Source organism: Mastigoproctus giganteus, chromosome 3, assembly GCF_048544385.1.
Source record: "Mastigoproctus giganteus isolate SK-2022 chromosome 3, ASM4854438v1, whole genome shotgun sequence".
Lineage (NCBI taxonomy): Eukaryota > Metazoa > Arthropoda > Arachnida > Uropygi > Thelyphonidae > Mastigoproctus > Mastigoproctus giganteus.
In genome coordinates, this window is record NC_143577.1 from 203717138 (window position 1) to 203732992 (window position 15855).

The 15855-nt window shown below is 42.1% G+C and overlaps 1 protein-coding gene across 1 annotated transcript; it reads right to left on the minus strand.

Annotated features, from left to right (window-relative positions):
• Positions 1 to 12773: 12773 nt before the first annotated feature.
• LOC150088612 (protein ZBED11-like) lies at positions 12774 to 13307 on the minus strand. Its single transcript, XM_090370266.1, has one exon. It carries the CDS (start codon positions 13305 to 13307, stop codon positions 12774 to 12776), a length of 534 nt encoding a protein of 177 aa, XP_090226392.1.
• Between the last annotated feature and the right edge of the window lie 2548 nt (positions 13308 to 15855).

Below are 15855 nucleotides of genomic sequence, written 5' to 3' on the forward strand. Positions count from 1 at the left end.
GTAATTATAGACCTGTGAGCTTAACTTCTGTTCCAGGAAAATTAATGGAGGCACTGGTTAAAGAAGCACTGCAGGATCATTTAGACAAGACTTCAGTTATAGCTCAGACGCAGCATGGTTTTGTTAAGGGGAAGTCTTGCCTGACCAACTTGATTGGTTATTATGATGCAGTCACAAAAGAACTGGATGCAGGGAATAACTTTGATATTATATACTTGGATCTTAGAAAGGCTTTTGATACTGTTGCACATGGAAGACTGCTACACAAATTGGAGCAATGTGACATTGGAGGCAAATTGCTGCTATGGATAAAGGGGTGGTTGAGGGGGAGAAGACAGAGAGTGGTAATCAATGGACACTGCTCATCGTGGACTAATGTTATTAGTGGAGTCCCTCAGGGCTCAGTGTTGGGTCCATTATTGTTTTCTGTATTTATAAATGATATTGATGATGGTATATCAAGCTTAATGTCCAAGTTTGCAGATGATACAAAGGTTGGCAGGGTTGTCAAGGACACTACTGACACTATGCTGCTGCAACAGGATCTGGAAAGGTTGAGCAGATGGGCTGAGAGGTGGCAAATGAAGTTTAACATTGACAAATGTAAAGTACTACACATGGGAAACAGAAACCCCAGAGCAACGTATCAACTCTGTGGTACTACACTGAGAGTGGTAGAGAATGAAAGGGACTTGGGGGTGGTTGTGCAGGCAGATATGAAGTTCTCTGAGCAGTGCAGACGGGTTGCAAGAGTAGCTCATGGAGTATTGTCAATGATATACAGGAATTTTTCCAGCAGGGATAAGGAGGTGATTATTCCATTGTATAAGGCAATGTTCAGGCCACACCTAGAGTACTGTATACAGGTCTGGAGGCCTCATTTCAAGAAGGATGTAGAGCTGCTGGAACGAGTACAGAGAAGGGCAACAAGATTAGTGAATGGAACAAAGGGGTGCTCTTACGAAGAAAGGCTTAAGTTTTGCAAATTACAGTGTCTGGAGACTAGGCACCAGCGAGGTGATCTGATAGAGGTGTATAAAGCCTTGAATGGTTTAAGCATGCTCAATGCTGATGGGATTCTTCCTCTAGCTCAGAAAAATCACCTGAGAGGGCATAAATTCAAATTGAGGAAAGACAGATGTAGGATAGACGTGAGGAAATTTGCCTTTAGCCAGCGGGTGGTTGGTTGGTGGAACAGACTTCCATCCCTTGTGGTGGAGGTTGATAGCCTAAATAAGTTTAAGGCTCAGCTGGACAGGTATTTGGAACGAACAGAGGGGTGAAGTGGAAGTGGGTTTTTTTTTTTTTTTTTTTGGCTGATGCTGCATAAGCTTGCTTTCTTGCATCAAATGCCTCTACTAATGCTTATGCTAATGCTAATATCTCTGACGAGTACAATGAACAATTACTCAGAGAAATACAGTGGACCAGTAAATCAGAGTGTCTTATAATGGGGGATCTTAACCTCCCAGATATTAACTGGAACTTGTGTGGTGGTCACTCGCAGACTAGCAAGGCTTTTTTGGATATATTGGATGATTATTTTCTACAGCAGCATGTTAGAGAAACAGCCAGAGGGAGTAACATTCTTAATCTGATTATCAGCAGTGATTATTCGTGCATTAAGAATTTACAGATAAAGGAACCACTGGGTGGCAGTAATCACAGTGTACTGATGTCGGATTCACTTAAAGATGTAACTACCATCAGGGGTAAAGGGAAGGGTATTTGCTTTCGTAAAGGTGACTACAGTGGTCTCTGAGATTTTTTTAAGTTCTATACAGTGGAGCCAAATGATGATGTTACCAACAGCAAATTCTAAATGAGAAGCATAAGCACTTGTGTAGTAATGTTGGTGAAGTAATCTTGGAAGCTACTAGGCGTTTTGTTCCAACTAAGAAATACTGTTCTAGGTTTAAGCCCAAATGGATGTCAAATGAACTAATGAGACTCGCAGAGAAGAAAAATACACGGGATCCATATAAATTATCAGGCGATACAGAATCCTATGATATACACTGTGCTGCCACTTTATTAGGTACACCTACCAAGTAGCAGTAGCGTGTTGAGCCTCCTTTAGCCTTCAAAATAGCCTAAATTCGTCTAGGCATTGATTGAACAAGATGCTGAAAACGTTGTGCAGGAATGGAGTACCCTGCAGACATCAGTGTGTCACGCAGTTCCTTGAGATTCGACAGAGGTGTAGGCCTACAGCGAAGAGCCCTTTCCAGGTTATCCCAATGTTCAATAGGATTGAGATCCAGGGACTGAGCGGGCCACTGTAGCAATGAAAATTCATTATCATGTTCCTGGAACCATTCCATAGTGATTCGGGGTTTGTGCACCAGCGCATTATCCTGCTAGAAGTAACTGAGGATAAACTGCCAACATGAACGGATGCACTTGGTCAGCAACGATGCTTCGGTACGATGTGGCATTCAGACGTGAATCTATGGGTATCAATGGACCCAATGTGTGCCAAGAAAACATTCCCCACACCATAACACTGCCCCCACAACCTGCACAGTAGTCGTCAGACATGATGAGTCCATGGATTCGTGTTGTTTTCGCCAAATTCTGAGCCTTCCATCAACATGATGCACAAGGAACTTCGAATCGTCAGACCAAGCAACTGTTTTCCAATCCTCCATAGTCCAGTGCTGGTGTTGCTGTGCCCACAGGAGTCATGCTCTCTTGTTCTTCATTGATAATAAACGTACGTGATGTGACCGTCGGCTGTTGTAGCCCATTCGCGACAAAGTGCGACTAGTGGTCCGTTGCGATATTTTGATCTGCGCACCAAAGTTGTATTCTGACATAATGTGCGACATTGTGGCCTGTACATTTGTTTGCACAATTCTAGCCATCCTCCTCTGACCTCTCTCATCAACAAGCGATTTTCTTCCACAGGAGTGCCGTTGATAAAGGATGTTTTCTGTTCGTTGCACCATTCTTGATACACCCTTGAAACTGTGGTGCGTGAAAAGTTCAGGAGAACTGCCGTTTCAGAGATGCTTTGTCCAGCATATCTTGCACCTACTACCATGCCACGTTCGAAGTCCGTTAGATCACTCCTTTTCTCCATTCTTGTTACGGTTTGTACGCTTAACTGATACTAGAAAGGCTGTTCTGCTGCATTTATATCCACAACTGTGGTCATGTGACTTGCAACGTTGTGGGACAAACCATTTGTGTGCACATCAAGGGTGTACCAAATAAAGTGGCAGCACAGTATATATATAAGCTGGCCTATAATAAAGTCACAAAGGAGGGTATATTTTATCAAAGGAGGCAAGCGAAGGCAGATAATGAGACATCTTTGGCAATGGATGCAAAGTCTTCTTTACTAATAGAAACTCTAAAGGAAGGGCATGAATCAGATTGGCCCGCTTGATATCAATGGTTTGATTATAGATGATCATTCTCAGATAGCTGCCAATTTAAATGAGTGTTTTGCATCTACATTCATACATGAGGAATTATTCAAGGAGGAGAGTGCCATATGTTTATCAAATTCTAACAGGATGTTAAACGATTTTGTAACTGAGAGCAAATTGGAGGAGAAATTGTTGAAGATAAATACAAGAAAGGCACCTGGGGTGGATGGGATCTATCCAGTTATATTAAAGGAGGTGGCAAAGGAAGTAAGCAAACCCTTAGCCATAATTTGGAGAGCATCCTTGGACTCAGGGGAAGGCGAGGTGCCTTCCCCTTGGACTGGAGATGTCCAAATAAATCTCTAATTCACAAAAAGGTGACACTAGTAATTACAGACCTGTTAGTTTGACATCTGTTCCAGGGAAAATAATGGAGTCGTTGGTTAAATAAGCATTGCAGGATCATCTAGACAATACAGCACTAATAATTCAAAAACAGCACGGGTTTGTTAGGGGGAAGTCTTGCTAACCAATTTGATTGGATACTATGACGTGGTCAAAAAGGAACTGGATGCAAAAATACTTTTGTTATCATATACTTGGATTTCAGGAAAGCTTTTGATACGGTTCCACATGGACGACTACTGTACAAATTGGAGCAGTATGGCGTTAAGGACAAGTGGCTACAATGGATAAAAAGATGGTTGAGTGGGAGAAGACAGAGAGTGATAATCAATGGATACTGCTCTTGGTGTATTAATGTTATTAGTGGGGTCCCGTAGGGTTCGGTATTAGGCCCGTTGTTGTTTTGTATATTTATTAATGATATTGATGAAGGTATATCAAGCTTAAGCAAAGTTTGCAGATGATAGATACAAAGATTGGGAAGGTTGTTTATGACAGTAATGACAGTATGCTGCTGCAACAGGATCTGGAAAAGTTGGGCAGATGGACTGAGAAGTAGCAACTGAAGTTTAACATTGACAAATGCAAAGTACTGCATATGGGTAGTAGTAACCGCAGAGGAATGTACCAACTGGGTGGTGTTTCACTCAGGGTAGGGAAGAATGAAAGAGAAACCTGGGAGTAATTGTGGAGTCCAATATGAAGTTTTCTGAGCAATGCAGACAGGCTGTCAGAGAATGTCATGGGGTATTGCTAATGATATACAGGAATTTTGCGAGCAGGGAAAAGGGGACCCTTGCAGAAGGCAATGGTCAGGCCACACCTTGAGTACTGCGTACAGGTCTAGAAGTCTCATTTTAGGAAGGGTGTATAGTTGCTAGAACGAGTACCGAGAAGGAGAATAAGACTGGTGAGTGGAACAAAGGAGTACTCATACAAAGAAAGTCTTAAGTTCTGCAAATTGCAGCTTCTAGAGGCTAGACACCGGCAAGGCGATCTGATTGAGGTATATAAGGCCTTGAATGGTTTGAGCAAGTTCAATGCTGATGGGATTCTTCCTCTTGCTCAGATTAAGAGCCTGAGGGGGTATAGATTCAAATTAAGGAAAGCCAGTTGTAGGATAGATGTGCGGAAATTTTCCTTTAGCCAGCGGGTAGTTGATTGTTGGAACAAACTTCCATTGTGGTTGTGGAAGTTGATAGCTTAAATAAATTCAAGATAGAACTAGACAATCAATTGGATTGAATGGATATGTGAAATGGGAAGGGTTTTTTTTTTTTTTTTTTTTTTGTTGATGCTGTGTGAGCTTGCTTTAATGCATCATATGTCTCTACTAATGCTGGTCCGGCATCGGAAGGCAGTGTGGCCAAGAAATGGAAGAAATCCTGTTTGCCACGAAGGAAGCCTGAACGCAAGGAAATTGTAAGTAGCGGCCAATTCGGAACATAAGTCTGTCCCTGTTTTTTTTGAACCCCAAGAAACTCTGTAAGAAATTGATTGATAGTTCTTTCTAACGAAAATTAAATTTGTAATAGGCAAGTTAGTTACTAAGGTGGAGATAATTTGTTATGAATGTTAATGATTATGAAATAATGTAAGGGTGGTACAGGGGTAATAAAAAGAAAGTAATAGTATAAAGGAATGAGTAAAGAAATTATATTTATAGGGGTAGTATTGTAAGGATAAGTTAACCTATATCATTAAATTAGGCTAGGTGCCAACACAAGATAACATATCAGATGAGGTGCAAAGAGAAAGAAATTTTATTAATAGAGAAACCTCATGAGTAAAGTGGGATGACTAAAATGATAACTAGAGAGTAACTAAGGTAGAATGAGGGATTTATAGTGAACATTACTGAAGTAAGAGGATACCAGTTGCAATACATTTCATGTGTTAGAGGCTAGAAACAAATATACAAAAAGCGAAATAAGTTTTGCTGATGTAAGTGATAAAAATTGGTAATGTAAGAGAATGATTGAGAAATCATTGAAGATTCAAATTAAGTATGACTTAATTTTTAATTAAGTCATACTTAATATAGGTATTCCCTACGGGCTAGTACCTCCGCAGGGTCTTATCTAGACTGCTACACGAAAAAACAAGAGAAAAGAGGTTGGCTCTGCCTCGCCTAGGCAGAGCTGTCCCGATCCCTCGTGTCCTGGGAGGATAACCTCTGATGGCATTGGTGACTCCTGTGCAACCGTGGTCCTCCGCCCGACCTGGTCTTGCCCTCACTGCAATAGGCAATTTACAACCAAATCTGGCTTAGGGTTGCAGACGAAGCGTGCACACCCAACTGAATCAAACATTGAGATCGATACGTCTAGGGTGACGGCGAGATGGAATAAGGAAGAAGTTCTGATTCTTGCAAATGCAGAACTAGAACTAAGAATCTTGAAGCCTGCAGCCAGAAATATAAATCAGCTGTTGCAGCCAGCTCTGCCCCACCGATCAGTGGAGGTAATTAAAGGCCGTAGGAAGATGCGTTCCTATGCCGAAATATTGAACCGGCTTCCTTGGAGATTTGGAACAGTGCGAGTTCACTGCCTTCTTCACGGGCCCCTAGTGAGCCCATCGTTAGGGGTCCCTCTGCGAATATACCAAGAATATTAGCAGAGGCGGAAGTTTGGGAAAGCTTCCCTGCAGGGGAGATGAAATCTTCACTCAGGGAGGCTATGTTCCGCTCCCTGGTCGAGTTACCAGTCTCCGATTACAATCGTAAATTTTGAAAAGCCTGATGGCTGAGGCATTGGATAACCGTCTTGACATTCAAGAATTATACAAATTCTTCCGAATAAATTTTGTCTTCAAATACATTTAAACCTAGAAGACAAGAACAACTAGCCAATCTTGACAAAGGAAACTCTAAGCTGTCCCGAAGGAAGCTCAGGAAGCGTGAATACGCTAAGATTCAGAAGCTTTATGCCACAAATCGAAAGCGATGTGGTCATAACAACCTGCATGATGCGGCAGCGCCTCCTTCGGCCTACCCTACTCTGTCAGCATGTCCTGAGCCTGACGGGATCAGCTCGCAACAACTCAAAAGTATTCCTATACAAGCCCTTATAGACTTGTTACATATATTCCTATTAATGGATACCATACCTGATTGTTGTTTATTGTTGATCCCATTCTGTTGTTATTCAACAAAATCCTTCATCAAAAATTCTTCCCTCCTATGTGGCATGTCTATCTAGTAAGACCGCTGCCAAAAATACGCTCTGTTTCTCAGCCCAGTCACTTCCGTCCTATTTCTTCTGCATAAAGCCTGTTAAAGATATTTGAGAAATCTCTTCTGAAAACGTTAACCACCCAAATAATGCCATATCAGCCACCGCAGATCCACTATGCCACCCGGTCAAGATCCACCGCTACAAATCTAGTCGCCACCACTACAAAGATCCTCGAGGCATTTGAGCCCGGTTCGGAAATCACTGTTACTTATATCGACATCCAGGCAGAATTTGATTCCGTATCCGTTCGCGCGTTGGTAAGGCTACTGAGTGAGTATTACCTCATTGGAGGAGACGTGCTCTGTTTATTCAGACAATGCTTGAGAACAGGACCATTATTGCTCGCGATGGCAATCTGCGCTACACCAGGACTATTACAGCTGGAGTCCCACAAGGCGGGGTCCTCTCTGGTATCTTGTTCTCAGCTGTTCTTCTGCCTTTCGTGACGGGCTGAAATGATATTATCACCTTCGCTGATGATATAAAGCTGTTCACTGCTATCAACCCTGGAGACACTGCTGACTACACAAATGCCTTAATCGTACAGAAAATCCAGAACCTCGAGGCCTTCCTATCCGGTTTCGGCCTTCACAGCAATCCTGAGAAGTCGAAATAGTTGACCTTCTCGCTCAAACGCAACCCAACAATGGTGCAACCCAATATAAGAGGATCTGCGATTTCTGCTGTTCAGCAACACACCGATCTGGGCGTTATCTTTGATCAGAAGCTCTCCTTTCTACCACACATAGACCATCTGCAAATAAAGTTCTGTCGACTCCCGTGGATGCTTAAGCAACAACTTATGCATGTCCATGACCAGGCCGTTGAGTGCAGATATAGTAAGACATGTGTCTATCCGGTCATACTTTATGGCATAGAAGTCTGGACCTCAACTGCCACAACGCATCTGAGACGGATTTTTGCTGGCGAATTTCGGCTATTGAAGTGGGCCATATGGAAATTTCGTCTTCCCCCAGCACCAAGGACCACCCAGATGGCAGCAGCTCTAAACATCAGACGCGGTCCTGCCATTATCCATGAGAGAAGACTCGTCTTTGCTGTAAAAATGATGGTTGGCATTATTTTGGAACCAGACTTCTGGGCTAACTGCGGATGGAGAATCCCAGTACCCAGCCTTCGGGCCAATCCAGTCCTCCAGGCCACCCCGAACCGGTTAAAGTTATCCGATCGGTTCTTACCTGTGCAAATTCTGCAGTACATACACTCCTTGGATGGCGACCTCTATAAGTTCGCATTGGATAAAAAATACAGGCAGAACTTACTCCATCGACTTCCTTCTCAGTACCACGTCACAGGACATTAGAACCTGCTCCCAAGGACCTGTCCATCACTGCCATGGATCCATCACCACAGTGTTCCAACTTTCTGCGCCTGCTCAGATGACTCCAGCACTGTTAAAGGACTGCTCCCTGGAGAATAAATTAACTTGATAACATGCTGTTGTGTAAATATTTTCATATGTAAATTTTTCAATTTTTTTTTCCAGTGTTTAAACCTACACTTGTATAATTAGCAATAATATTGGTTTTTTTTCTCCTATCTCATCCTTGTTTATTACATTGTATTAGCCTTTACTGTAAATCCCTGGCTTGTAGCCGTGAAGGGTATTGTATACGGCGTGTGCCTTTTGTATGTAATAAAGAGTTCTTCTTCTTCTGAATCACTTCTTAAGGCTTATATCATCTTTATCCCTAAGAAGGGTGACCCCACCTCGCCCATTGATTACCGCCCTATCACTGTGAGCTCGATGGTGGTGAGACTTTACCATCAAATCCTGAACAAGAGGATTTTGAAGTTGATTCGCTTCGACCATCGACAGCGAGCCTTCATACCCGCTTACGACCTCTCTACTTAGCGTCGATAGATATACCAAAAGCGTTCGACCAAGTAGATTTTTCAGCAGTCATTGAAGCTCTACGAAGGAAAGGCTTTCCTACCTCCTTCATGGGCTACATTATCTTCCTGCAAGAGAATTGCAGCACAAATCTAAGAGTCGCAGGCAGAGAGCACCTCATCAAACCAATGAGAGGTGTGCGACAAGGGGATCCCCTATCTCTCCTGCTGTTCAATTTGGTTGTGGATTTGCTCTTAAAAGAGCTCCCTTCCCATATTGGATTCTCTAAGCAGGATCAAAAGATACAAATACAATGGCATTTGCTGATGACCTGATTTTGATGGGGTCCACCAAAGGTGGCCTACAGAGTATTTTGGATCAGGCCTTCAACTTCTTCAAGAAGCGGAGTTTAGCCATTAACCTCTTTAAAACATGGACGATGTCCCTCGTCCCGTCCGGACGCGATAAGAAAATCAAAGTCCAGGACGTTAAATTCTTATTAAGCAAGACTGAACTCCCATCTGTTTCAATCGAAACCATGTGGAGGTATCTGGGGGTGGATTTCTCACCCGGTAGAAGAACTAGTGTTGGATGCGACCTGAGCGACTCATTATCTAAACTCAGAAAAGCTCCCCTGAAACCACAACAACGGCTATTTATATTAAGAGTATATGTCCTGACCAGACATTACTATAAGTTAACGCTGGGACGCATTACCGCGGGTTTACTGAATAAGCTTGACATTCAAATCAGGACAGCCAGCCGGATTGGATGCGCCTACCCAAGTATGTGCCCACAGCTTACTTCCATGCTGATGTGGTGGACGGAGGGGTTGGCATCCCGTCTATGAGATGGACTATTCCCATACTCAGACGTAATCGGTTGATTGGACTTGAAACATCTTCGTCCTCTACTATTCGAAACTACTTCGTCCTCTACTCACCGATTACAGTCTTGTCAAGAAAGAAATAAGGTCTTGTGACAATCTGATAAAAGGCCATAACTCGATATTGGACACTATAATCAAGGTCAAGCATAGATGGCGGAATCTCCTTCAAGGCTCTGGCGATGGCAAGGCCTTCCAGAACTCGCACATGGTGAAGTCCCAACACCAATGGGTGAGCGACGGCACTCGACCCCTATCCAGGTATGAGTTCATTGATCTTAACCGTACCAGAATCAATGCTCTTCCAACGCTGGCCAGGACGTCCAGAGGAAGGAATGATAACACTGCCTGTAGGACGGGTTGCCATGCTACTGAAACTCTGGCTCACGTGGCATTAAGATGCCACAGGACCCATGGCATGAGGATTAAGAGACACGATGCCATAGTCGACATTCTCGAGAACCGGCTATCTCAGGAAGAATGGATCGTGCTAAAGGAACCCCACTACCAGACTGACCAAGTTTCAAGAAAACGTGTGTTTCAACACACAAGGTGCGTATATAATAGACGCACAAGTCGTTGGACATGGCCACGACTTAGACGTATTTCATCGATTGAAAGCACGGTATTACGATACCAATAATAGTCTCAAAGAACAAATCAGAGACCTCACTAATTTTAACCCAATAGTATCTACGGCTACTATCTCATATAGATGTATTTGGAGCCCAAGCTCCTCCTCTTATTTACAGAAATTAGGCCTGTCGGCTTCCGACCTCAAAATCATGTCGGTACGGGTCTTGCAGGGGACTCACACCTGCTTCAGGATACACCAAAGGATGACCTCGATGGAGTGATGATCCGTCAAGTTATTCGTTCAGGGCATACACTGAAGGCTACCTCTCGCGGTAGAGAGGGAAAATCCATAACTAATTTTAGTGGTGGTAGCAAAATAGAACGAGGGATTTATAGTGAACATTACTGAGGTAAGAGGATACCAGTTGTAATATATTTCATATGTTAGAGGCTAGAAACAAATATACAAAAAGCGAAATGAGTTTTGCTGATGTAAGTGATAAAAATTGGTAATATAAGAGAATGATTGAGTAATCATTGAGGATTCAAATTAAGTATGACTTAATTTTTAACTGACGTTAATAATTTATAAAATGAGAACAGTTGATGCTAGACACATAGCGTAGTGTACTGTAGTATGGTTCAAATATATGGAAATTGGTATGCTTGTATGTAATAATTTGTTTCTTTTATGTAAATGTTGTATATAATGTTCATTAAAAGTTGTGATTTTTTTGTAAATAAATGTGTGTCTTTAATATTCTGCTAACACCCGCTTTACACACCCTAGAATCTGGAGTTTTCTGTGAATTGCAGTCAGATTTGCATTTGTGGGGTGGGCCTGAGACTTCAGTAGGGTGGAAGTCAAAACAGCAACAAAAACATAAGACAAGAAATAACATTTTTTATTCCCCCCCACAACTGTTAACTCATGACCGTGAAAATTATTTCTACAGATGCAGATTTTCTTTAATACTGAAATAAAAATTATTCTTAAATTTCATCAAAGTCATCCAGCCTTTCGACCTTGAGCGAGTAGTAAGACATGACCATCCAACGCAATAATAGTTTTAGCATTACATAACTGTTATAATTATACTTCGCCTTAGGCCGTGATTTATAATGACATTAACACTAACACGACGTGACCCGTTGCTAAACACTTGATTTGTTCAAATATAATAGGGGCAAACCAAGTAAAATTACATAGAATCAGCCTAAGTGCAAACGGAACCTTATTTAAAATTTGAAAATAAAATCATAATGGCGCGAAGCCAAAGACTGATTGCTATCTCTCGTGCATAAATCCACATCTTCACTGACGCAATAACACGTGTCAGTTTGCTTTTTTTACACACAATGGCAGATTTAAGTAGCCTAGAGCTTTAGTACAAAAAAGAAAGTCGTATGGGCACCCTCAACCAACAGTAACTGCACTGTTCCGGGCCTTCCACAAGAATTTTTATCTTCAAGAATGGATGGCTCCTGCAGATTTCCCCCATACCACACAGCTCTCGTATGCAGATGACCTGGTTATCGTTGTTGAGGGCCTTACTCGTGCAGCTATTAAGACCAGAGCCAACACAGTATTGAATGCCCTGTCGGTTTGGGCTGAAGAGAATAAGCTGGAAATCTCTATAGATAAAAGTAGAACCCTACTTCTCAGAGGACTTCTTGACATCAACAGACCACCAACCATTCGTTATAAAGGACACACACTCAAGAATCAACGTTCATTCAAATATTTAGGTGTTACCCTAGATCAGTGTTTCCCAACCTTTTTCGAATCGTGACCCCCTTTTATAATAGCCAAGTAACCTGCGACCCCCGCCACATTTGTAAAAAGGCATTTTTAATAGAATAAAGAAAACACATTAAAAATATATTTTTCAGAACATAATTCTAATCTAATATTATTGCGATGGTTGTACTTCATCTGGGCAACCAGCTTCAAAATTCGCCGCTGAGTGTTTGTTAAAGCCAACCTCATGTCATCCTCAACATTCAATCTGTTTCTTGCCTTTGTTTTGATATGAAAAAGCGTTAAAAATCCACTCTCGCAGAGATATGTAGAGGCAAATGGAAGTAAAACTCGAAAGGCAAGCATGGTGACATTTGGATATGACTAATACATAGCACACCAGAACTGAATCAGCAATTTTTCATAAAACAAATTACGTGCCGAGGAATCGTTCCGCAGATCCAAGAATTCATCCTGTACTTCATCGGGAATGCTAGCTACATTCAGGGAAGCAGAGAATGGGTTTCGTTCCAGTGCAGCTTCTTATTCTGTAAGCTCAGGGAAATTCCTTTTCAAAGGATTCAAGGTACCCAAGTAATCTCCTCCTTCAGATTCTCATCTAGTTCACCATCAGATTCCTCTACCACACTGCAGAGTTTTTCAAACGGCAATGTTTTCCGAGATTTACTTTCCGACGCTAGTTTTGCAGATTGGCTACAAATGCCTGAAGATTGTCTTGAAATTGGATAATGTGTGTTTCCTTTCCCTGAATTTTCAGGTTCAGTTTATTTAACTGGTCTAAAATGTCTGCTAAGTAAGCAACTCTATGATTAAGTTCAATAAGCAACTCTTTTTTCTTCCAAGCTTCATCATTAAAGTAAGCCAAAAGGTCATGTTTCCCTTGCACTTCCAGGAACAACCTGATTTCATCTTTCAACTCAAAGACACGATTGACAAGATTTCCTTTCGACAACCAGTGTACAGCAGTGTAGAAAAGAAGAACCTCGTGATCAGAATTCATGTCTTTACAGAGTTCTCTAAACAGACTGGTGTTGAGGGCTCCAGATTTGATGTAATTCACAATTTTGATCACAGAATCAAGTACCTCTTGCAGAGGAGCTGGAAGAGTCATACTGGCAAGAGAATATCGGTGAATCATGCAGTGAATGTCCTTTGCTTTGGGAGCAAGTTCTTTTACTTTTGCCTGAAAGCCTGACTTTGACCCTAGCATAGCTGCTGCTCCATCTGTATAAACCCCACCGACGTTTTTCCACTGTAGTCCTGCAGTTTCAAAAAAAAAAACCTATTAATCTTCTCCATATTAGCTTCACCTTTTGTAGTAGTTTCAAGTGCACTACAAAACAGAACTCTTCTTTAATGTCATCTGAATGAATATATTTCACCAAGACAAGCAACTGAGAACATGAACTTACGTCCGTTGATTCATCAACTTGAAAAGAAAGCAATAAAGAAACTTTGATTTCATTCTTTCACGTCTACGAACATATCTAAAATGCGCCTCTGAACAGTGTCATTGGACAGAGATATTTGTCACGTCTTAAGTGTTTTTTGGCAACCCCCCAGGAAACACTTTGCGACCCCCTTGAGGGTCGCGCCCACAGGTTGGTAACCCGGGCCCTAGATGAACGTAAAACTTTCATGCCACATCTAAAGTCCATGAAAGAGAAGGCCAAAAATTATATCAATATGCTTGCTAACTTCACCCGCAAAGACTGGGATCTTAAGGGACCTGCACCCCACCTTCTTTATTCAGCTGTTTTTGTGTACTTCGTAGCATAGCGCTGCCGTATGGTTCCACAGTTTCTCCATCATCAGCACTAGGAACGTTAACTAGCGGATACAACGGTTGATGTTATTAAAAATGACTTGGGCTTGTAGGACATCAACAGCAGCACTGCAAGTATTAACAGGCAGTATCCCCCTTGACCTCCAAGCGGCCCTCACAGAGCTTTCCCATGCTATCAGAAAGAACAAAGAAACTGAATTCCTGGGGATAAAAACTATTGTCGATGCAGATCCGAAACAAGAACGCCGGCGTACTTGGCAGGAACTTGTTTCCCTCTGGCTGGCAAATCCGTTGGATTGATTCCACCAAAGGTAGTACTATCAAGCTATTTCTACCTAGTGTCTCCTACCTCAACAAACAAAGACTTGGCTGGTTCTTCCCTAATTTACACGCTACCTTTTTTCTGACAGGACATGGGTCATTCAAAAAGCGACTTCAGGATTTTGGACTTGTAAACGATGCCCATTGTGTTTCTGGAGAACTGGAAGTTCTCCAGAACCATTAAGTGATGCCATAATGCACTCGTGTAACATCTACCTGGACCCACGGAATCAACTGTTACTGGATCTAAATTTAACCACACTTTGTCCGGAAAGTCACCTGTTAAAATCAAAAGAAGCGTTTTTAGCTTTTAGCAGATATGCCTCAGCAATCTTCAAAAGGCGTTGGTATCATCTCTTCACGTCTGACCCAACAACATAGACATCCAGACCAGACGTTCCTGAAGCCGCTATGATCGATCTCTCCTTGTACTTGCTCTTCCCTCATCACCGGCCACTATCAGAACTGAATGAACACCCAACTAGACATCTTCCTCGTAAGAATGACGGCACTGAAATGATAGCAATCAACTCAGACCACTTCCCATTGCACCTACTCAACTTTGCAGACCTCCCTTGTTCTGCAGTCTGTCTTCTTTTCCCTAGTCTTCGGTGGGCTCCCAGACCAGGGGTGATTCCTACTCCTCCCTTTCCACCTCTTCTTTCCTCATCCTCCTCCTCCTTTTGCATACTTTGACTCCACCACTTGTACTACTTCCCCACTCTCTTCCCCCTTCCCCCCTTTTTATTTGGTTTCCGTCCAGAAAGCTCAGACGACCCTGGCGGAGATCAGCCAGAGTATGAGGTAGCCTGGCTCAACTTCCAGTGGTGGTGGCGGGCAACATAGAGTCCCACTAGGGGTCCTGCGGCTAAGTAGCCAAAGACACAACAACAGAACATAACACAATGCTGCGTAAACCAGACACTACGCTTTTTCTGGCTTATGCAGTAGTTCTGCATTTCATCACAGAGTACATACGGCGCAGATGTGGGAAACCACAGGTGGCGCCTAGCCCTAAATACTATGCCACTATTCATCTTCAAGAATGTGATTGACAATCATTTATATTCCTTTATAAAGTTTTTTTATAAAGTTTTCATAAAAAGCAGCTAAACCTGCGAACACATTTTTTACAGGCATAATACGAAGTAAACCATGTAAAAGAGCACGTTCATCGATCATCGAACTAATGCGCCATGAGCCCTCAAAAAATGATTAATCATAATAAATTTAAGCCTTTTTATGGGAATATTACATACATTTAATAAAGCAGACTATGAAGTTTAAAAATTGCGCGATTATATATATTCAATAAGTTTTGATGTTTAGGATCCATGAAAATTTTTCGGCAGCCCAATCAGCCGTTGAGGACAATCTCTTCATGTCTGTCTCAGAGAAAGTTAGGGCTCAATTCTTGTAGTTTGTGCTTTATTTTGTTATCGTTTGGAGATGTTGGATTTTCACCCATCGATTAATACACTTAAAGTCAATGAATACGACCTGAAAGAGTTGGCCTATTACTTTTCAGTTTAATCTGTACGTACAATCTCAGAAATTCCGATATACTTACTGGAATTCAACAGAAATAAATTATTTGTTTGTTTGCTTTAGCCAGCTGACCGAGATCTCATTTGTGTAAATGTGGGATGAG

Bases quoted from the DNA above. Each gene is read 5' to 3' on its own strand.
- LOC150088612 (XM_090370266.1), bottom strand. From the start codon at position 13,307: ATGCTAGGGTCAAAGTCAGGCTTTCAGGCAAAAGTAAAAGAACTTGCT.